This window comes from Hirundo rustica, chromosome 5 (assembly GCF_015227805.2).
Source record: "Hirundo rustica isolate bHirRus1 chromosome 5, bHirRus1.pri.v3, whole genome shotgun sequence".
Classification (NCBI taxonomy): Eukaryota; Metazoa; Chordata; class Aves; order Passeriformes; family Hirundinidae; genus Hirundo; species Hirundo rustica.
In genome coordinates this window covers 22,189,665-22,213,789 of record NC_053454.1, presented here as the reverse complement: position 1 = coordinate 22,213,789, position 24,125 = coordinate 22,189,665, and the positions used below count along the sequence as shown (strand labels likewise).

The window sequence follows — 24,125 nt, the reverse complement described above, 5'->3', positions numbered from 1 at the left end:
GGACGGCACGGGCGCCCGGCAGAGGCGGCGGGCAGCCGGCGGGAGGGGGGCGCCCGTGTCGCGACAGCGGGCAGCTGAAGCCTCCTCCCGTTCTGTTCCCCTCGAAGAGCATTTCGGCGGCGCTGCCCCGTGTGTCTGGCAAAGCCTCTGGTCTCTCGCGGGAAACGTTGTCGCCTTGCGGGGAGAGCCTGGGCGGATGGCGGGCTCAGCTGAAGTGGCGAGCGAAGTTTGCTCACAAAACTGGAACGAGCCCGGCTCGAAAGCTCTGAAGCTGTCAAGTCCCTCTCGGCTGTGGGCCCAGCCCTGGCTGAAGGGCAGCCTTTTGAGAGCTCACCTGAGTCACCTCGATGGCTTCCTCAAAGAAACCACACTTGCATACTCATAAAATCATTGTAAGAGTAGGTATTAGGTGGTCTTTCAGTTGCCAGAAAGGATAAGGCATGAATGGGTCTGGAGACTTAATTATACCTCTCTGCAGGCAGAGATGATTAAGGCATCCCACATCCCCGTTGTGCAAACCACTTTTGCACTCAATTAATTTCAAGTCTTCTTGGCAGTAAGACTACTGATTTACTTACTTTTAAGCCTGTACACATTTGTAGAATCATAACTTTCTAAAGGAAATCTGCTCTCTTTCTGTGAGGGAAACAGTCAAGCTGTTAAATGCAAGCAAACTCTTGCCCCAGATTATGAAAAACAAGTCAGATTTTGGTATCCAAGCACATCCCCTAATTACAAAGTGTAGGTTTTGTATTTATACACATAGTGCGTTGTGTCTCCATGACCTTTGGCATACAGGTGTACTTCCACAGCATCGCTGGTAAGTGAATTGAGATATGTAAGTAGCAGTTCACCCAGAGAGCTTGTTCCCAGTCTGTGCTCAGGTCATGGTTTGCTGCTTCCACTTCAGACACAGGAATAAGTACAAGGACCTCTTGCCTTTCAGTGACAGCTTTATGGTCCCTGGAAAGAGGAATGCCATCTCGTTGCAATCAGTGCCTTATTTTTTTAACTATCACATCTAAGGACAATGCTCTTAGTCCAGTTATCACCCAATATGAGTACCTAAGTCAAGTATGCCCTTTTGCTCACTTTCAGCTTGACTGAATATTATATGCCTCTGGTAACCATGCTCTAGTAGAAGGTGAACTGCAATTCCCACCCAGACAGCTCTGGCATTTCAGATGAGGCTCATGCATCCCCAAATTACCAACTGATGATCTTAGAAAGACTTTTTTTACTGCCTCACTGCTGCCTTTCAAAAAATATAATGAAACAGATAAGGATCCTACAAGACTATTTCTCGCTTATTGGAAAATCCTTGAACAACAACAGGAGTCAATACTAGAGCATCACAATTAGAAATACTTTCTTCTTTCTTGTCTTGATACTGGAAAGAAATCAGCCTCAGAGTGTTCAGCCTGCCTGCAAAGAAAGTTAGCTAATCATCACCTTTCAGGCTACATTGGACAGCATTCCTCCTCTGCTTCCTGATGAAACTGTTACTTAAGTAGCAGCAAAAAACCAGAACCACAATAAGGGTTTTATATTCCAGTCCCTAAAAATTAAACACTTTTATGTGTTCCAGGGACTGCAATCCCAGTATTCATGTGAAAGCTATGAGCACCAGTCTTCTGAACACTATTCTTTTTTCCTTCACAGGTTAGATTTTCTTTACAGTAGCCTATTAACTAAAACATATACCACCTCATTTACTTCCTCAGACTGAGGAGGAAAATCAAGCTGTGCTTTCCACATTCTGCAAACTTGATGTAAAAATAACACCAGTTTAACCATTTTCTCTTTGTCCAGTCATGCTCTGAAAACACGCAAGGAAAACCCTACTACTGCCTTTTAACAGACCCTGAATACACGGGTTTGTATGAGGCATTCTGTGAGAACATGTGGGTAATGAAGCTTCCTTTGTAGGTTAAGGACCAGAAGTATCTATTCATTTGGTCCCAGCTGGGGTAGGTTTGTAGATCAATATAAATTTAGGCTGAATGTGCCAGCCCATGAGTGAGGGCAGAACTTGGTGCTGTTCCCTTTGAAGTACCATGAGGCAAACAGGAAGTTTCCACCCAAGCAGCTTTCAGAGTTCAAGTTGCTCCATAGCTGGGCAGCAGCTGAGCAATAATGTTCTTGGATTGTGAATTTGAATGCAGGCACCTATATTGTGTTTCAGTTGCCTTGTAAGCTTCAGTGCTTTTTCCCTCTGTTACCCATAATGATGATTTTGATTGTTATTATGTGAAAGTCTTTTTTTGTGACTTCTTTCATGTACTCTTAAAGCATTACTGGTTTTGGGTTTTATTTTGGCAGAGTTTTGAGTACTGTGCTAATTCTTCTCATTTTTTTTCCCTCTAGCCTCATAGGCCTGATCCCCTATAGGATCAATGTTTACAACTGCTGCTGGAATTGTGTTTTCATCTGTTGTAAAAACCAGGCTTTGGTTTTGGTAACATAGGGGTGTGTCTTTGTCTAGAAATAGCCAAGAATTCCCTTACACCTGAGATCAGTCTGGGCTGCAAGCAATCTTTATTACAGTCACAGCAATTCACAGTTCTAGATAAAATACTAGTGCACCTGCTCCCAGTTCAAGGCTGCTTTTTTACAAACTACATTTACCTGTATTTTAATATCCCTCTCAGGTCTAAGTAGGCTTCATTATCTTACACAACACTTTAGTGGAAGAATTAGACCTGAAGAAAGCTCTGAAGACCAGAATTAGCTCTGAAGAAAGTGTAGCTTAACAACCTGTTCTTGACTTGCAATAGTAACTTCTCTCTCTGCTATACTGTTGCTGCCTTTGGTTTGATTTTTGATTTCAGTTCCAGATCCTCATTCTCTGATGCAAGACGAGGTTAGTAAAGACTTTAGCAATAACAAGCTTTCTCTTGTAATTTTGTAGTTTGTTGTAAATGCTGAGGGAGCTTGATAAACCACTGTGGGTTTGGCTGTTTTTTGTTTTTTGTTGTTGTTGGGCTCCTCCTTGCCCCAAAATGGTGAACTTCTGTCTGCAATAGAGAAAGGAATGGAGCAAGTAAATTCCTTGACCGTAGGAAGACAGAATAAAGATTAGGTCATCATTCTATATCTGTACTGTTTCTGAGGATGCTCAGAAAAGTCCCATATTAAAGTCAACGGGAAACCTCCAAAAAAGCCATCCTAAGAATGTTTCGGTATACATGAGTGCATGGCAGATGTCACTTCGAGACTTTTAACATTAGCAAACTCCAAATCCAGGTTTGGTATATAAAGGCACATGTAAAAAATGCCTCTCTAGTCTATGGAGATGTTAAAATAAATACATTAAAAAAATCAGAACCTGTAATCCTGTCTTCAGGCCTTCCCCATGAATTCAGTAAAGCATCCTTCATGATATTCTGTACCAAAAGGAATGTGAGCCCTTCCAATAAAAATGAAAGTAAAAGGAATGATGGAATGGTTTCGGTCTGAAGGTCCCCTTTAAAAATCACCTAGTTCCCTGCATGAAGCAGGGACACCTTCCACCAGATCAGATTGCTCAAAGCTGCATCCAACCTGGCCTTGAACACTTTCAGGCATCCAACAGCTTTGCTGGGCAACTTATTCCCATGTCTCTACCACCCTCAGTATAAAAAGTCTTTCCTTGTATGTGATTAAATCTATCCTATTTCACTTCAAAACTGTTTCCCCTTGTCCTGTCACTACAATCCCTGGTAAAAAGTGTGTTTCTTACAAGTCCTTTATATACTGAAAGATCTCATAGCCTCTTCTACAGGCTGAGCAACACCAGTTCTCAGCCTTTTTTCCCAGCACAGGTATTCTAACCCTCTGACTATTTTCATGACCTTCCTCTGGACCTACTCTAACAGGTTCATGTCGTTCTTGTGCTGGGATGCAGTACTCCAAGTGGAGTTTCACAAAAGCAGAGTGGAGGGTGAGAATCACCTCCCCTGTCGCAGCCCAAGGCTGCGGGCTTGTACGGATCCACAAAGCTTCTCCAGCTCTGAGTGTAGCTCATCAACGCCCAAAATGAAGGCACTGCCCCAGCCTGCCTCCTGAAGAACCATTCCTCTGTCTGTGTTTCAAGCAAGGAGGAAGCCAGTAAGAAGCAGATCTGCATGTGGGATAGTGCTTTTTATCATGCCACTGTCCCCCCTTACAAAACTGGCTCAGGCTGAGAACTCCTCTCTGGAAAAGACACTCACACAGAGGCTTGAAGGTATTCATCCTTCTGATGGGGCATAATTCACTCCACTAGGCTGACTTGAGAGGCAGCTGTCATGTCTTAGAAGGTGTCAAACCACCAAAGATCCCTGAAGCATCCTCAAACTTATTTCTGAGGCCTCTCACCACAGGACTGCACATGATCTGCAGTGGTACATCAGACTGTAAAACTTCCTCTCCTTCCACTTTCGCCAGGGCTGCCTCCCTGTACCCAGCTGCTTAACTGCTGCAATCTTCAAGTTGCACTGAAAATAAGAAGCACAGAAGACTTGAATTCTGGGAGGATAATCATGCTCAGAAGTTTTGCATTTATAAGAAGTATGTAGCTATGGTTGTGACTATTACTGCTGATACCCAAAGCAAGTACTGAAAATGCAGAAAAGCCCCATATTAAAGTCAACTGGAAACCTCCAAAAAAACCTTCTCAGGCTTTGCAAGCACAGACAGGAGCATGCAATGAAATGGAAACTTCTGCTCTAAATCAGACATGCAGAGTTATGCACCAAGTCATGGCAGCAAACAGCATGACAGGCTCCAAAACTGGGCTATGCATTGAATTAACTGTGCTTAGTTCAGTGAGGCAACAAAAAGGTGCTGTATGTAGATATACTGTCTTAATGGGTTCATGGTATTCAAAGACAGTTTAATACACTTTGTATCTCTCAGACGGAATATGATATATAGTCCCTCAGCAAACAGATATCCCACAAATTTGCTGAGTTTCTAGCTTGTTTATTATTTGTTAGGGCAAAAATCCCTAAGAAAGATCACTGCTTCCGAATCATCTGCCCCAAGTTTGTCAGTCCCACCACAGGCTTTAAATACTTCCTGTTAACAGAAGAACGTGCTTTGCAAATCTAAACCTAGACAAAGTTGCATAGTGTTATCAGATTATATCCACACAAAAGAAATAAGTCACCACAAAACAAACTGTTTCAGATATCAGAATATTACTTATATTTAATTAAAACAAGCTTTGATTGAAATACATTTGCAGTCAACTTTTAGTTCATAAAGCTTTTAGTTCAACTGATTGTGGTTTTTTGGTCCATTAAGGGTAAAGGTACTTTCCTTCCAAAATAAGACACTAGAGCCGAGAGTACCCAAAATAACTCTTAAAAGCAGAAGTCTTAATAGTCAGAGTTCTGAGATGTTTGGTCCAATAAACCTTAACTTCTTAAATAATGCACTTCTAATGCTGCAAAAGCCAATTAAGGTAGTAATTTTGCTATTTTACTCAGTCTTTCGTTGAAGTTTGTTTTTTTCTGGTTGAAAGAAGTGTTTTTCAAGAGCGTTGACCAATTCATCTAGCTCCTTCTTCAGCTGTTCAACATCACTGGAAAACAAATCACACAAACATGGAAAACAACGAAACAATGGAAAAGCTAAAATGTATATTTTTAGTATGAGGAATTTTTAAATCTGTTGCACTGCTTTAGACAAGCATTTTCTGTTAATGCCAGAAGTGTATATATTTGATTTCTTATGGCACTGCACTGATGTCTGACATGCAATGAAGACTATGAAGAAACAAAACCCACAATATAATCTAAAGTAGAATGGCCAATCTGAGTTCAGAAGATCTTCTATTACTAAATGTAAGTGAATGTAATTTTATACTTGTAACAGTATTCTCAGATGACTTTTCATTTGTGAAAAAGTTTATTTCATTATATAAATTAATATCTTGTTTATCTTTAATATTGTATCATTTCCAAGGCTACCAATTAAGGATACAATTACTAAACACAAAAAGGTTTGAAATATATTAGAACACTTTATATTTGATTAAATAATTTTAAAGCAACTAAGTAGGTAAAAAAGAGGTGAAAATATTTGCATTTATTTAAGGTGGAATGTGCAAAACTGAGTTCAAAGAAATTTCAGTGACAAAAATGTGTCAACAAATTTTGCAGAGTTGAGGCTTTATACATTCACTAAAATGACTTTAGTAATATTAAATGTGGAGAGTTCTTATTTCACTGAAACAATACCAAAAAGCCACACAGACTCTATTACGCCAAATGTACTGCTGCAAGTGACAATACTGCTGTAAACAATACCTGTTTCCAGGGGGTGCACAAAGTTCAGAATAGTATTTGATCTTTGGTTCTGTTCCACTGGTTCTCATTGTGGCCACTCCTCCATTAGCAAAAGTGAATGTTATCATTTGGCTGCTTTTACTAGTAGGAAGTATCTAGAAATATTAAGAATGGGGTTTTTTTTAACTTGAAAATAGACTCTATATAAAATCCATGACTTGATGTTAGATAATATGACAAAATCATCAGCTAAAATTATAGTTTAGTTCTGTTTTCTTCAACATTGTGGTCTTGAGACCACAAGTACAGCCTTGCCCTCAGCCCGGAATCTGGCAGAACTGCATTCACTGCTAGGTAGCTCATTTAAAATCTAGACTATTTTTTACTGCTAATAGAAGTTGAGCTGTCATGGCATTTTCCAGGAGGAAAGGAAATGGAGACTGTGGAAAAATATAGAATCCAAAGCCACATCTTAATAGACAGTTGAACTTGCACTCACAAGAAAACAATGCAGATTGCTGTAGCAAGGCAGCAAAATCCTTCTATCACCCGTTACAAACTCATCTTGAAGAGAAAAATATACCACAAAACCTAACAAAAAACCCCAACACCTCCTTGGCTTCACTTCCTCTCAGCAAGGCAAAACAATCATCACCAATCTAACTTATTTTATGACTCAGTATCTCAGTATGTTTACTGTTTCTCCACAGAACGTTTTATGTATGTGTATATACATCACACATGATTTACATTTAATTTAGAAAGATACTTACAGCCTTTTGATCTGGCTGGCTGCTGTCATACCCAGTAGTTAGATCCCTTATTCCAGAAACTTTAAATCTACCACAAGATTTTGGGTATGTGTTTTTTCCATCAAAATTTCTAAGGTTGTCAAAAAGCTGTTGAATAACTTTAGGATCGTGGCAGATGAAATATGAAGCTTTGGTAATATGGAAGCCATATCTGTGAAGACACAATATTTGTGAATCCAAGAAGCAATGTTTTAAGAGTTGTACACCAGACACATTATACAACCTTCCAAAAAGCAACACTCTGTACTCATGCTCACCCAAACTGAAGCATGAGTTCACACCCTTACAATTTTAAAAAGGTCTAAACAGCTTAATTATCCCATTTTACATACTTTACAGAAACTTCTGTGCAGATGCCTTTTATTTTTAATGATGAAAACTGAGAAAGTTTACAGCAAAACCAGATGAAAAAAAAGATACCATTATTGTCTTGAAGAGCTCTAACCACAATAGGAAGGGAAGAGATTACATCTAATAGCTTCTTTGAGTGGATTCCAGCTGACCTTTTCTAAGTAAAACAAATTCTAGACTGCTTTTTCCAATCACACTTCATTAAGTTGTTTCTACTCTCCCATTAAAGTGTTTTTACACTAAATCAAACTGATTTAGTTTTCTGAACATTGTCTCTCTACCTCACCTGTTTGCCAGGTAATGTGATGCATCAAAGACAAATGACCCGGTAACACTGACTTTTCAAAATCGCATGTTGTTGAAAAACATACAAGCCTGGACTGGTTGTTCAGGTGAGCTCTTGCTACACATCAAGACTTGATAAATATCCTTGATGGCAGTGAAAATGTGAGGGCTGAATCTTCATTAGTACTAGGATGTTCACACTAGAAATCTGCATGCCTTCTTAAACAGGGTCATGCTTATACCTAAATGGACATCTTGAAGGTTAATAGTAGTCTTAAGAATTCAGTAAGGGAATTAACAAAACCGCTCCTGTGGTCTGAAAGAAGTGATAAGCCTACTAGGACCACGTCCTTTTCCTGATCTGCATTTACTTTGAGACAGAGTCCCCTTCTACATTTTCAAAGTACAAAATAGAGTTTCTTCTGCTTCAAGTGTAACTCACAAGGCAAATCTGACAAAAAAGTAAAGTAGTAAGAAGTAGAAAACTGCAACTCTATGTTAGCCACAAACAAAAAAATCAAACACATATAAAACAACCCCCAAAACAAAACAAGAAACTTCCTTCCAGCTCATTATCAAACAATAGGGCAGATACCAAACAATAGGGGAGTTTAAGAGGAGAGATTTGTATCCTTCCCTTTATCTGCAGCTTTGCCACAAAGAGTGACTATGTACAATGACATCCCACAGACTGCTTTTATGCTAAAGCAGTTCTGAGTCCTCTTCAGTGGCTATATACACAGCAGCACGGCTCAATTCCAGTCAGTCAAATATTCTGAGGTCAGCCTAAAGCAGGTGTTTACTGTATCAGTATTTGTTAAAAAAACCCCCAAAACCTCAAGCCGGAGGTTGAATATTCAATTCTTAAATATGCACTTCCAGTTAGTAGCATTTAAGGGAATTCTCCCATCAGATGCTGGTTTTGCCACTCTAGGTATGAATGCCCTTTCATGCTTTTATGTCACATAATTTATCTATGCAGTGTAAGCAAGTCTTTGCCACTTGATTCCTTCCTAAAGAGACGATGAAACAAGCATGGCTAGTGCTGCACACAAATGAGAACTCAAGATTGGCAAAACAAGCAGCACAAAGGCTGGAGTCTTCCACGAGTTTCTTTGTAGGTTCCGCACTCCCTTTTTAGTGTCTATGGGACATGAAGAGCTGGAGTATCAAACGGCCTGTGCTGCTTCCTCCTTTAAAACAAACAACCCAAAACCTCCACAAAAACCACTCCCTGCCCCATGAAATTCAATATTCATCTTTGCTATTGATTTCTTTGAACCCATTAAAAAAGAACAAACGAAAAAGCAGTGCCTCATATTAAAAGCTCTCAGAGGATACCCGGCTGTACATAGCCAAGAGTAATGGGCAGTCACAGCACTTCTGCATAATCAGCTCAAATCTCATTAATCAGGAGCAGAAAGAAAAGGACAACCAAAACTCAACAACAATAATCTATGAAAAAAAAGAATAATACAATAAAAACCTAACTTTAGAGCCAACTAGAATTAATTTAATCATAAGTAGCCCTGCAAGGGCAGAAGCAAGCTGGCTTCTATGTATAGCACAAATAAGGCAGGGCTAGATACTTACACTTACACCCATTCTGCCGTCAACATTTTTGTGTCTGGCTCATTTAAGCAGCAAGAAGCATGATAATCTCTACAGCTCAGCAATACAGCTGGCCAAAACCCTGCCCAATCTTCTGTAAAAGGACCCAAGTGCAGAACTTCTCAAAAGAAAAAAAACCCTTTCAGACAAGCAAAGAAAAACACCACAAAAATCTCGTTAACTAATAGAGATTTAGTAAGGCAGTTATTATAGTATTTAAAATACTTTAAAACAACACAAAACAAAGTCATAAACATATTCACGTCCACAAGGCATTACTGAAAGATTACTATTAGCACAGAATTGTCTTAATAGTACAATAATCCACATTTTATTTCTTTATAAACTATAGGTTGCTATTGAGTCCCTATTAATCCCAGGATGTGAAATTGAGAAAATCTGAAAAATAAAAAATTAAAATTGAACTCACTCATCATAGACAGCTTTCAGCTGCTGAGACAAAGACAAATTCCTTGTTGCCAAAAAGCTGGCCATCTCCGCAGTTATAACAGCAGCACTGACACCATCTTTGTCCAGAACAGCAGGACAGCACATATACCCTGAACAAGGAACATTAGATATAATTTGACACATTTTTAAGAGGAAATAGGGTGGGGAGGGAAGACTAGCCAACACCTTTGAAAGGAGAAAGGCACATTACTATAGTACAGGCACTTTAGAGTCAAACCAAAAGTAGCAAATTTGTATCTTCTAATCAGTGTTAATTTTAATAAGCAAGGTATTTAATGGAATTTCAAGACAGAGATTTGCATCCTATCAGTGCCACATGCTCCCAGGTCCTTATGAGCTTTCTAGAAAGAGAAATGCCACAGTGCAGGAACAATGCTATTATAGTATTGTCTCAAACATGAACCTTACGGTTGTGTAAGGTAACACTGAAAATCATCTGTGAAATTAGTTACATTTTCTCTGGTTTTCAGGTACTGAGATAAATAGTATTATAGCTCTACAATTTCCTCCTCATTCTTAACTTTCATTTGTGGCTTTCAAGCACAGCTTTACATTTCACAAGTGTAATTTGTGATAGGTTTTATTTTATTCACATTTACACTGACCTTAAATCTGTCAGGTAAAAAACCCTCAACTTCACGTCTGAAAAATGCATTTGTTTCTTTTTAAAAAAAGTTTATACAGAATTTGCAGTCCAAACCTGCACAGCCATGCTACTGTAGATATATACTCCTAGCTCTCAAACTTTGTGCTAAGCAGAGATACAAAGGTTTTAACCACTAGTATCAATTAGCCAAATAGATAATGAGCTGTTAGTCACTGGAAATACACCCATTATATTGAGGACACCCTTATGTTGCCATTTTTACTATTTTTTTTACACTTTATTTCATTACTGAGACGCTAAGAGAGCGCTGGCAAAGGCTGCCTAGTGAAATTGTAGAATATTCTCCCCTGAAGATATTCAAGAACCATCTGGGCCCAATCCTGTGTGATGTGCCCTAGGATGCCCTGCTTGAGCAGGAAGGTTGAACCAAATATCCTCCAGGAGTCCCTTCCAACCTTACCCATCCTGTGATTCTCTGTCAATTTTTGCAGTAGTTCTATTTTCACTATGTTGCAAGATATGAAAACACAACATTCTCTCTCTTACCTATAGCCTCTTCAAATGCAAAAAGAACAGCTTTCCCCTGGTCCATGAGCTGTTTGGCACGGTTGCCCATCCACTTGAAACCTGTTAGTGTTTCCTATAGCATTGAGGAGAAATTAAAGGCATTAAATAGAAAAGCAACGTTTCACAAACATATGACACTTTGTAGGAAAGCTAATAAAAGAACATGGAATAATGTGTAATGTGTTGCTTACCTCAAAGTGAAAACCTTCCTTTAGTGCAATTGCTCTCAGGATTTTGGAAGAAACAGTACTGGATAACATATAGACATCTTTAATGGCATGAGTATCCTTACTGTTATTTTTCCAGCAAGTGAAGATCCACCAGCCTAAAAGAGCTCCTAGTTCATTTCCAGAAAACACTTTCCATTCACCACTGGAAGCAAAAAATATTAGAAAGTACATGAATTCAAACGATAATACAGGGGGCAAAAAAACCCTTATTGGTTCTTCTATAAATGATTTAACAAATAAACCACTGCCAAATAACAGTAACAAGGTATCATGTGTTCATAATGAACAAACAAAAACATTCCTCTCCCAAAGCATTCTGAAACTGTTACCTTTCTTCTCCATCATACACATAAGCTTTTGCAGTTATCCAAAGATGAAACAGCAGTATTTCCAACATATTTTAAGTAAAACAAAAATGTTCAGCATACAAATTATAAATTCAGTGTTTAAGACAAGCATAAAGAAACAAAAATACAGTTCTCAAGTGATCAGTATTTTTAGTTGATGTAGTGACAAATATTTTTAATTTAATCACAAATATATCATTTAGTTATTGGGAAGATTGGCAAAAAAAATCTTAAATGGGTAAAAAAGATTAATATTGACGTGTTGCTAGAACAGGAAAAAAAATGAAGAAAAAAAGAAAGACAAATGTCAAAATTGTCAAAAAAATTCCCAGACACAAAAGGGGACAGAGACACTTCCAAACTGACAAAACCAAGACCTACAGAAACAGTACCTGTTGTGAAAGAGAAGCAGACTCAGTCTCCTGCATTTATTGATGCCAACAGGCACAAAGCAATGCACAGCAGCAACTTAGTGTAAGAGTGCTGAGAGAGTGTGCTCTAGCAGGAGATTCTGTCAAAGAAGAAGTACAGATACTGTAGAAGCCCATATTAATATTTGATTAGTGTACGGAAAGCTACGGCACAAGTCTGAGAAGACGCAGGACTGGAGTTAGGAGACAACTAAGACTGGCTAAACAACGAGTGCAAAGGCAGCAAAATGAGAGCACCACGCTCTCACTGGCAAGGGATACAATAAACTAACACCCCTCTTCGAGTTTCTGGTAGCTCAAAAGTTTTCAGGCAAAAAGCATGAGTGATTTTGCATTCTCGTTTTAACCCATCATAACTAGCATAATCTGAAACTTTTTACACCTTTTTCTCAATGCTGAATTGCCAGCTGAGGCTGAACCATTGAAATATTCCAACTAACACTGGCCAAGATACAGCAGTGTCCACATAAGACCATTCTTCTTCCAAAGACAGAGAAACCTCCTTAGTTCATGCTGTGAGGCTAATGAGTTTAAAAGCACCCAAAATACTCCCCAAAATACTGCCACATTTAAAGCCACCACTTTAGCTCTTTCGGTTATCTGTTGAGCAAAATGGGTATTTGCACTGTTTTCTTTTACTGGGCTTCTGAAATTTGTCTTAACTGATACAGATTCAACTATTTAATTCATCCAAAACCACTGAGGACATCTAGCAGATGCCCATATCATCCCTTAGGTACCAAAGATTGTTGCCATAATTTTACATCCGTACCTCTGGCTCTCATGCACAGGAAATTCATACAGGCTGGTCCAGCAGCAGATTTTTTTTCTGCTCTTCCGTAAGCTGAAAACCTTGAATCTTATTTTTACTAAGGATTTATAGTTTCTAACTGCTCAGATTAGCTTCTGCTTTATAAGATAGATAAAGGAGAAACATTACTATTTGTAGATATGATAGCACTTGAACTTCAGCTTTTTTTTTTTTATTCCTTAGATAAAACCACAATACAGAAACGTAAACAATTGTAGAAGTACAGAATATCAGGGGGCATGAAATAACGGGACGGTCATATTGAGTCAGAACTATAGGTTACATTTTACAAATATGAACAATTTATGGTAAGCCCCTCCCTGACTGAGCAAGCTTCCCCTTTGTGATCCCCTTCTTTGACTGGGTATGCAAAGATAAATATTGCACATATAGGTGGTTCTTGAAGGAGAGAGTACAAACGACTACACCGAGAAGTACCAAACTGTGAAAAAACCTTACGGTGAAATGCAAAAACGTAACATTATGTAAAGTAGTGGGAAACTGAGCAAGAGAAGCACAAATCATCCAACGATTAGTAAAATGTTTGGTTTTACAGAATTTGAGAAAGACACTCATATTAAAGAACAAGAGATTATCAGGGAACTATACAGATTGTCCTGAATCCAATTAATTGTTTAATAAACCTAGAATGAAAAAAAGTTTCAGTCTTACAAGAAAAAATCTAACTGAAAACCTACCTTTGAAAAGGTATAGCACACAGTAACAACAATTCACATGCTTCTGTGCATGCCTAAACTACAGCAAGGGTCAACTGTTTATTCAGGCTTCTGTACACTGTCTAATATTGATGATTATTTCATATCCTGCCCCTACCGTGGTCTGCTTCATACAGTCTTCTCACATTTCTGTGTGTTTTCAATCCAAAAAATTACTACTGTGACTATTCTTCCTCTGCAACACAAATAGCAAGAATTCCCCAAATGAGCCTAACCTTAGAAGTAAAAAATGTCAGTGGTTTTCATTACTTTATTACCATACCTCTCTTGTTTCTCTGCCACTGCCAGTCGATCAGCATCAGGATCATTTGCTAAAATGATTCTTGCTCCATCTTTTTCAGCCAAAGCAAAAGACAATGTCTGGAAAAGTGGCAAGCAGGACCAGATGAGCATTAATATTATTAATATTACCAAATAATATTTTCACTTTCTTTATAGGTTTTAAGTAATTTTCCCAATTAATTTAATCTCCTTTAACTTTAACTACATCATTCCACTACTGTAGCCCAATTTAAAATCTACCTAGATTTAAGGGGATCCTTCAATAACAAAGTTTAACAGCAGTAGCAGCAGAAACTAACCACTTGTCAGGACTTCTGCCCCCTCCTGGTGCTGTGTCAGAACAAAAGAGTAGAAGCCCTCCAAAAACAACTGAGAGGATTTTTATTATTTTTCTTAAGTTAACTATCACTTTGTCCCATGTGCAGATCCCGCCCATTCTGTTAGAGCACAAAGTAGTTGAAAGTTACAGCTATTTACTACCTGACTGGTTCAAAGAGGATTATGTCAATGAAAGGACACCAGCTAACTCTTTGCTAAATCTAAGGCTATGAAACAGATGAAAAATAGACCTTCCACCAATATTTACAGCTGTGACTTCTGGCAAAAAGAAAAACACTGAAAGACATCACAATTAAAAAAAACCAACCCAAATCTATTTACCAGAACACCTTTGCCTTCTTCAGGATTTGGATACTTCACTGTGGGAAAGTCTGGATCAGGATCTTTCTGCTCCGGAACAGCAAAAGGAGGGCTAAGGTCAAATGCCTTGAATGCCAACTGCACAAATTTATGTCCTACACCATGCACAGAAGTATGAACAAATTTCAGGTTTGTTTCCTTGTTTATGTTCCTGAAATAAAACAGGTTAACAGTAAACTTAGACATGGAAGATGTTCTGCACAAAATTGACCATGTTTGGAAACAGATACAACTCAGTATTCTATATCACTGTTAAAATGATGAATTAAAGGAGGTCAGATTTTAAAAGCAATGGCTTGAAAATCAGCTTAGCCTAATTTTTCAACAATATGAGTCACTCTTGGCATCCAATATCCTGGTGTGTGCAAATCACTGGAGTAAGAAAGACAGTACACTCCCAAAGAAGGCGAGTGAAAAACAAAAAGAGACTCTTCATCCCCAGGTCTAGCACTTAAACCACCCCCAAAGACTTTGAACACACTGAGTCAACAGCAGCCTGCCCAATTTCAGCACACTCCTTTTTAGGAAGTAAAAAGCGTTGGGCGTACCTAAAAATCATGCAAACTCCTTAGGAGTAATTTAATTCCAATTCTGAAAAGGCCATTTAATAGCCCTAGCTTTCAAGTAACTGCTGATTGTTTTCAGCAAGAGTGAGAACATGGTTACTGGTGGTTGAAATTTTGACATAAAATAAGCAGATCTAAAAGGCTGATACTCATCTACTACATAAATCAATTCTAACTGTTAACCACCAAGAGAAACATCCACTTCATTTTGCTGAATAAAAATTTTACTGAGCAAATGATAGGAATAAGCTGTTGTAAGGCACTCAAGGCTACCAGGAGCAAAGGCAAGGCTGGAATGACAGAGCCAGAACTTCTCTGTCCAGAACTAGCTTAACAACCTGGTTCACTCTCTCTTTCAGAATCTTGTTTTAAGGCTGGTGGGCTGTCCATGCCAGTTCACCTCCAGCAGCCCCAGTCTTGCTATGACACTTGGCTGATGCATGGCCATGAAAATACAGGATATGACACCATCAGAAATTTGCTCACTTTACTGGGTTAGACTTCTGCCAGGACAGCTTTATGAACTGGCTTACGACACCACCACACAGCTGCCAGTGCTACCACAAAAGATGACAAAAAGGCACAGGCAGAACTGGGTCACGGCAGGATTGTGGCCTCTCACTACCATCAATTTAAACTGCCTGCTAAGATACTAGATGGAATACTCTGTATTCTTAAAAGAATTAACACCAGTCACCTGTAAAAGCACTGTTTCTGTATGTCTTTGAAATACTCCTTATTGACCATGGCATATGGATCATGAAGTAGCGGGCTGCTGTCAATCAGTTTGTCATCCCAAGCCTGAGGCCATGGTTCCTGGTTCTCCTCAATAGCCTGAGAAATTCCTTTGTCATGAGGGGAAATGATCTGAGCACCGTTTTCCCAGTAAACCTAAATAAAAATAGGTAAGTGAGTATTTGATCATTTATCTTGTAAGATAGTTCCGTTATGTTTTATGTTGGTTAAGGTGCAGTACATTCACTACAGTATTACAGTAAGTTAGTCTTAGGTATACCCAAAGTATTCTGCTCGTATTCTCAATGTTTCTTTTCACATCTCATTTTTATTCTACTAAAAAAAAAGGCAGTTCAATTTTATCAAAAGATATCAAGATCCATAATGAAACACAAAAAAAGGCCCAGTCGTTTACTGACAAAACTTCCATTCTTTTATTTTGGAAACAGCCTGTGTATGACTGCCCAGCTACTGAATGACTGGTGCACAGGCAATTCAGCTGTGTTTTTTTCAGTGGACAGCAGATTACAATGGCATCCTGCTTTCTAGAGCAAAGATTTTAATTATATTATCAGTTTAACATGATACCATTTTTAAATACATAGAAGAGATAAGAGAGATAGAGAGACTAGTAAATAATTTAGTCTATACCGTGATAGGAATTATATACAATTGCATTAGTTTCTCTAGATGGAAAAAAAAAGGAACCAGAAAATAGATCACATTGGAATACCTTGTAACCATTGTCTTGTTTTGGATTATGGGAAGCAGTAACCATAATTCCAGCACAAAGCTTCAGATGAGTTACTGTGTATGGCTGCAACAAGAGAAAGTTACTTGAAGTAGAATGTGCAATGTATTATATTATTTCTTCTTGTGCATATATAATACTTCCATAGCGTTGAATGAAAAGTCATGGCGTGATTCCTACACACTGACTCCCTAAAGCAAAAGCTAAATAGTACTTGCTCCACTAGTCTTCATGTGGCACAACTTTAGCCTTCGTTTTCTCTCGTGCATTTTTCCATTTATGTGTTATTAATGTTGTTCCGGATGTTTTGTGAGTCTCTAAGGTAGGGTATTTCTAGAAGGAAGCCAGATGCATGTGTTGCCTGCTGTAGGATGACTTGAGGTACACAAGGCCTTAGAGGGTGCCCAGTCTGTTGGGGTAATGACAGAAGTCAGCATGGGGCGGAGAAGCGCAGCTCAAGCAGTCTCATCCATACTGGCTTTTGGGAGCAGCCCGGGAGCACCTGCTCCATTGAGGTTCAGAAGAGAATTATTTTGGAGAGAGCTCTTATAAATTAGCTCAAAACAGATGGAGTGAATGATAAAGCATTATTCATGAACACAGGCCCAATTAGTGTTTACTCCTGGCTCTTTATTTAATGGTGAAATGCAATGAACTGCAGTTCTTGCAACACCACTTTAAGCTGCACAATGAAGAATTTGACCCTAAACCTACAAAAATTGTATCAGTATAAGAATGCTATGTAGAAAGTCTTTCTACCACTGTGTTCTGATTGCAATGCTCACAGGAGCAACGGGTACAGGGAGAAATTATTGCTTTTAGTACAAGGGCCAAGAGCAGGGCTTTTCTGTGTTGCTCTGGAGACACCTGGTGTTCTGACAAGAGCATCGTGGACACAATCCAACAACCCTTCTGGCAAAACATCACTGCACTCCACCAACTTGCTATTTTCAATTCAATATCTGCCCTTGTCCCTCCTCCTCTAAAAAAAGGCAAAAATGCAGCCAAATGTGAGTGTATGTTTCAGACTTCAAAGCAGTCTGCTGACATTCCACATTCTCCCTTCTTTTGCTATGGATGTTGTAAACTATACATAGCTAAATAAATACAAGACTAACTTCAGGAGGAACTTAATAAGTAATAACTGGTTTGTGTAGTTTTCCTTAATATAAGTAATGCATGGTATCTGACAGAATTTGTGTGCATATAAAGATAGAGTACATAGAAAGATATAATAGAAAAACCTACCACAAAGGGAGTTGGTATTATATCAGAGAACAGATAAACCGGAACTCCCTGACTGATGAAGGTATTGGCAGCAAGTCTTGCAAACCTAAAGAGGAAGAAAAGATACCTAGGGAATATATTCATTTCCTTACCAATTAGTTTTCTAGAATTCACAGCTTTCCCTCCTACCGTAATGCAATTACAAAATCCTGACAGCAAACACCACCACTTACCGATATATCTCAATTATTATACAGACCCAATTTAAATGTGTTTCCTCACTCTTCCAAACAGACAAGGCACAACTCTACCAACATAACTGGCATTACCAGCATGTAAGAATACTGTAAATCCCACATATTAATTCACTTTACAGAAAGAAAATACCATTTAAGTAAATATAAATCCATCATGGATCACACAAGGCATCTACAAAATACTAAATACAAAATCTAAGGAGTACCTTTTGCTACTACCTCCACTGGAAAGATGAGCACGAGCATCAAAACCAATCACAACTCCTCTCTTTTTCAGGTCACTGAAATTCTTCTCAAGGTATCTGCAAAATCCCTAAAGACAACAACAAATCCACCTTATTAACCCAATCTTGATGTTTGATTTATCACAGCAATTGATTTATCACAGCAATTATCAATTAAGATAATTGCTAAGATGGTGATGTCTTAGGAAGCTGAGCACACACAGCATCTCACTGAACTCCTCTGGGATTCAGCTTGTCCAGGACCAATAAACACCAATACCAGAAACCTTCAAATCAATATTGCAAAACTAGATAGCATTTAAGTACTTTTTAAAATATCAAAACCAACTCCAAAAAGGAACAAGTAACACAATTAGTCTGAATTGCAGGCTTTGAGAAATTATTCAGATGCCTTAGGTCTCACATGAGGAAGAGAACAGCTGGCCAGCATTTCAGGTTTGTACCCAAATCTCACCCTTAATAATGACATCTCTTTAGCACACGATACATCACCACTCCAGGCTTCAGTTATTCAAGGTTGTGGGTTTTTTCCTCAAGTAGATCTACGTCAGGATCCATGTATGAGTACATATCTTCACTGCCTTTATGTTATGTAAATTCATGTCCAGCACACACAAAGCTTACCCAAATGTTGGCTACCTTTGGGGTTTTTCCTGTTGCTGTTACAACAGCACTAACTGTAACACTTGAGCTTAACTGCAGCTGTGTATAAATTAAATTGCAAATCCAACGTGGAAAGTAACTTCTTTTAATGGTTTAATAGCTTCTCTCCGCTTGTTTTCAGAGATCAGCACTCAGCTAATAATAATTTAAATTACTTCTGAAAACTGGAAGAATAGGAAACAACTTGTACTTCCACAGAATACTCATTTGCTTGCCATAAATGAGGCCCTTCCATTCACATACACAACCAGTTAAGTGAGATAAAGTACTGAACACAATACCTGGGTTGTCTGGATAATAGTCAAGTCATTCATGTGGGAAATCCCTGCTCCCATGGCAGCTCTGAGCCCCGCTGTGCCAAACTCCATCCGCGAGCCAAAGTATTTCTGCAGTTCTCCAGCATTTCCTTCCGCAAGCAATTGTTTCACGATTGTGTACGTTTTTGGATTCTGTTGATACAAAATTCAGATATTCTCAATGAGGTTTCTTTTTGTTTTAGCAGAACTGACTTTCTGTCCCAATCTCTGGGTTTCAGTATCAAAACAGCACACGATTTCACGAACATCAGAATTCCTGATGTCCTAATTTTAAATCAGTACAACCTCAAGTATTACTTATTTTAGATTTATCTCCTTAAGTGAACATGCTGCCTGGACAGCAATGCGTGTGTATGCGTATCTCAAAATTTGGGATGTTAAAAGATTTCCAAGATGTCTATTTTAATATTTTCTATTTTTAAAAATAAAACAAACAAAAAGCAGCACTTCAACAGTTCAGAGGTGTTTTCCTCATCACAACACAAGAGCTACACTAAACATTTAAGAAAGTAAGTTAAGCTAAATATTAAGAAATATTTGTTATTTCTATAGCACTATATGTAGAGTTTAAAACAAACTAAATCATAACCTCGTCCCAAGACTGACTAGCACCAGAGGTAGCAGCAAAACTAAGCAGACTGGACAAAAGATCATTCCCAACATATTTGCAGGTAATACTTGTAAAAATAAGCACAAACCCAGGATGAAAGCCTAGAAACTACAGCCAAATTCTTAAATAAAATTACTCGAGAGTGGCAACAAAAAGGCCATGTCAGACCACTTGAGAACAGTGAGGAGTTTCTTTCACTGCTTTTCTTGGTATATAGTTTCCACAGATTCTCTATTGTTAATTACTCTTTTTGTTTCCAGACTTAAGGAATTAGCAAAGTTCTGTATGTTGAGCAAATCCTCAGCTTCTCAATGTAATAACATGAGACTTATAAAGTTCAGTATTTGATTTCTTGAGAACTGGTGAACCAAGATGACAGATGGCAGGTGGCTAACTCCTGACTACAGGATTACCTGGAGGGGCAGCAGGTTACTCACTGCACCAGTACACACACTTTACTCTGGAGTACAAAGATTATGATTTTCAAAAGGACACAAACTTTGATTTCTAGGCAATCAAATGACCTCATAAAAGTCACAGACTTTACTATTTCCTGGAAGACCTAGGTATGCAACAAGGAAAGCATATCATTTTAGGCAAAAAGGAAATCAATATCTAAATGTAAAACCATATATCTTCTGCAGCGTCAGAAAATGCTGCAGAACACACAGAGTAGTAGGCATATGAGTAAGTCTGCACACAAAGGTATAAACATTCTGCACATCAAACCGAGACCAGAGTCAGGATGTCCTAATCACTGACCTGTGCACCCACTGCCACAGGACAAACAACACAGTTTAAATAAATACTTAAAAAGCTTAAGAGCCTTTGGTACTAATGAGCAAACTGCATAATGCAGAATAAACTAAAGAATTAAAAAAAAAAAATTTAAGCTCCTTGAGTGCAATAAGCTGTTAGACACCTCAGAATTAGAGATTTCCAGTGCAAAAATTTACCAATTTACCAGTCCAAGAATGTTGTAACTAATACTTCCTTGTAGGTAGTTTGACAAAATTATCCATTATTATTGACTAATTACATTCTGTAAGAATGAATATAATTCTACGTTGTTATAGAATATATAGGGCAGCATAACTGAGTTTAGGCTGTTTACAAGTTGACGTCACGTTTTTGCTTTAACATCAGGCCCATGTCTCAAAGGCAAAGCCTTTGAATGGCACCATTTGCATCCAGTTTTGTACACTGCCTAGTCACCTTTTAATTCCTCTGTGTGAGTTTTGTGCACACGAGTCATCTCTTAATACTGAAATGAGCCTGTTTTTAGGTGGATACTACACACATTTTTACAGGTGTTTGACAGACTAGAAGCTGTAATGCCAATGCAGAAGGACATCAGGAGCATCCTGCAGCTCTCACAGCCAAGGAGTTTCTCGTTTGTTGTTAGAGGAATTTCCCAGGTTCGTTATCTACTGTGAAACTAGAGGGATCCTCCAGTTTTTTTAAGTCTGGTTAAAATTACATGCCCAGGTGGCTGCCCATGTCTTAAGAGTTTCAGTCCACATAATTTTCTAAAGAAAACGTGGTTGCATTAATTTAGTTGCTCCCCACTGCCTGCCTCCACCCCACACCAAATAATGATAAAAGCCAGGCCAAGTCTGTTTTGCAGAAGGATTTTTCCAGAACTATTGTTATAATCGCTTATGGCTATATTCTCCTAAGAATCTGTCTTTTTTTTTTTTTTTTTTTTTTTTTTGGTGGAGAATGTTATGATGCCATTGTACACTGCTAAGTAAAAAAACTAATCTTGGTTTTGGCTTTTTTCTTCTGCTTAAACAAAATCTTCACAGCATCTCTACCAAAGAAGGATCAAATTGTATCAGAAGGATGAAGTGCAGGCTTTTCCCTTTCTTATTCTCTCAGGTTACGCTTTTTCTGCTCTCAAATGAAAGCAGATGTGAGTATGGGAGTACCTTTTTCTGTTAATATAGTGGCAGGTGATTTAATACCAAGTTAATATCCACTAGTGCAATTAGCTTGAACATCACCTGGTAACACTCAAGTTATTTACTTTAATCTGCACTACAGGAAGGTCCAAAGAGCGATCATCAGTAGAGGAGTCTCCACAAGGTTTGAGAGGAGAGGAAAAACTTCTGACTAAACAGATTTTATTTTTACTAGAACCAGAAGTTACCTTCCATTCATAATTCTATGACTGATAATAGAAAGAATGAAAAATATGCTATTACTGTAATGAACCGAGTGATGAAAACAGCCTGGCAACAAGCTCAGTAATTGTCATGTAGGCAGAAACTTCCAGTTACGTCAGTAGAGCCGCCATCAGCCATACGGGCTTGCTCTTGCAGACAATTATTTTGTAAGAAACATAGGGCTTATCATCATTAAATATTAACCAATCTTTGCATGTCAAAAAGGAAGGGTTTTTTTTTGTATCAGAGTAAATGGACAAGGGTTATACCTGATTCTTCTGTTAATCAATAGAAACATGCAACAGCTCCCTGAGAAATCAGAATGCCTCATCATTTTTGAGCAATCAGCAATGGGCATTGCACACTAGTCAATTATTACTGAGTCAAAGATGCAAGTGTTAACAGAGGGCTAAACTCTCAAAAGTGCAGATGCTATAAGGGATACTGAATTATATTTCCAGAGGGTTTAACAAAATAATCAGAATAAACAGTTGAAAAGCAAGTTATTACACAGAAGACATGAACATAACTAATGCTGGTCAGGAAAGTTATGTAAATAAGAGGCCCTAAAACCAAACTATTTTCTCAAAATCAATTAAACTGTGAAAAAATGGCAGAAAAGCTTATTGTAATTTGATATGATGCATTAGCATTTCTGAAAAGAGGACTAGTTTGGCACTGCTCTATCATCAATAAAACCAGAACTGGGTAACTGGTCTGTTAAACAACTGATTGATCTTTAATGAAGAATCGCAACAAGCTTGAGGTACTTCTAATTATGTCCTTTAGAACCTGGAAAGAATACTAAAAAAAGAATTATTATATGTTTCCACTGATATTTTTGAAATAAGCAGAAGATGCCTTACCAAACTGGCATGTGTGCTGCACAAAAGTCAGAGGCATTGTTGAGTGCTCAGCTCAGGGAAGTCACTTTGGTGGCTTGAAGGGGGGTAATGGCCAGTGTGTTCCAATACAGCCAAATGAACAAATTACATGAAGAGGGACATTAAAAATGCAAACCAAATGTGCCAAGAGAGGCCTGCATCTCAGTGGGACCTGCAGCAGCAAGCAACTACATGACTATTTCCACTATGGAAAGTTGTTTCTTTAGGCAGGTGGAAAACAGAAACACATAAACGATTTTACTTCTTCATATAGTGCTGTCAAAACCGAAGACAAAGGTAAGTCTCAAGAAGGGAAATAACACCTGAAAAAAACCAGGACTGACAGCTTCTACAGTTCACATTTCCAAGAGTTTTTGAAGCGAGCCCACATGTCTTTTGGGATCACTATTTTACTAGATAAAAATTCGAAGGTACCAGGAGGTTTTATAATAATTTAAGTCTATTAAGAGCCCTGCGACCGAAACAGTTCGGAAGAATACAGGCCCTTTTCCCGAAGAGGTTCATTACATCCAAAAGCCACACTGAGGACCAGCCGGGGGTTCCAGACCAAAGCGCGGCTTTTGCGGCAGGTGCCGGAGCCGCAGCAGCGGCGGGGGTCCGCAGCCCCACCTGCGCCGGCCCCGCCGCGGGGCGGGAGGGGATGGATGGCTGCCGAGGTGGAGGGAGAGCACCCCTTTGTCAGAGAGCTCTGAAAGCAGAGCCAAAGGAGCAAACGGGTGCTTCTGCCGCACCCGAAACCGGCACAATGCAACAGCCGGGCGTCACCTCCTGACCCTCCTCCAGCCTGCGTCCCCATCGCCGCCCACCCAGCCCGTGCCTGGCCGGAGCCGCCGCCCCTCACCTTATCCCAGAGCAGCCACTGTTCGGCCGCACGGCGGAGCGCGGCATCCCCCGCGGAGCCCCGCGCCGCCATCCCGCTGCCGCCCGAGCCGCCGCCCGAACCACGGCCGCCCCGCTCCTTCCCTCTTCCGGAGCGCCCCCGCTCCGCTCCGCTCCGCTCCGCCCGCCGGGCCGACCCGCCCCCGGGCCGACCCACCCCCGGGCCGACCCGCCCCCGCCCCGCCCCGCCCCCGGGCCGACCCGCCCCCGGGCCGACCCGCTCCCGGGCCGACCCGCCCCCGGGCCGACCCGCTCCCGGGCCGACCCGCCCCCGCCCCGCCCGCCGGCCCGGGCCGGGGTCAGAGCC

General features: G+C 39.5%; 1 protein-coding gene across 1 annotated transcript; it reads right to left on the bottom strand.

Moving 5' to 3' along the window:
* Positions 1-5,145: 5,145 nt before the first annotated feature.
* PGM2 (phosphoglucomutase 2) lies at positions 5,146-23,879 on the bottom strand. Its single transcript, XM_040065593.1, has 14 exons — positions 23,781-23,879; positions 19,221-19,388; positions 18,238-18,344; positions 17,796-17,880; positions 16,530-16,613; positions 15,759-15,952; positions 14,457-14,646; positions 13,777-13,874; positions 11,150-11,330; positions 10,938-11,031; positions 9,744-9,873; positions 7,028-7,217; positions 6,276-6,409; positions 5,146-5,548 (listed from the first exon to the last, which is right to left on the bottom strand). Exons 1-14 carry the CDS (start codon positions 23,850-23,852, stop codon positions 5,446-5,448), a joined length of 1,830 nt encoding a protein of 609 aa, XP_039921527.1. The 5' UTR covers positions 23,853-23,879; the 3' UTR covers positions 5,146-5,445.
* Between the last annotated feature and the right edge of the window lie 246 nt (positions 23,880-24,125).

Bases quoted from the DNA above. Each gene is read 5' to 3' on its own strand.
- PGM2 (XM_040065593.1), bottom strand. From the start codon at position 23,852: ATGGCGGCGCGGGGCTCCGCGGGGGATGCCGCGCTCCGCCGTGCGGCC. The intron at 19,389-23,780 runs GTGAGGGGCGGC...TTGTATCAACAG, and splicing joins AGTGGCTGCTCTGGGATAAG to AATCCAAAAACGTACACAAT. The intron at 5,549-6,275 runs GTATTGTTTACA...TTTGTTTTCCAG, and splicing joins TGTGCACCCCCTGGAAACAG to TGATGTTGAACAGCTGAAGA.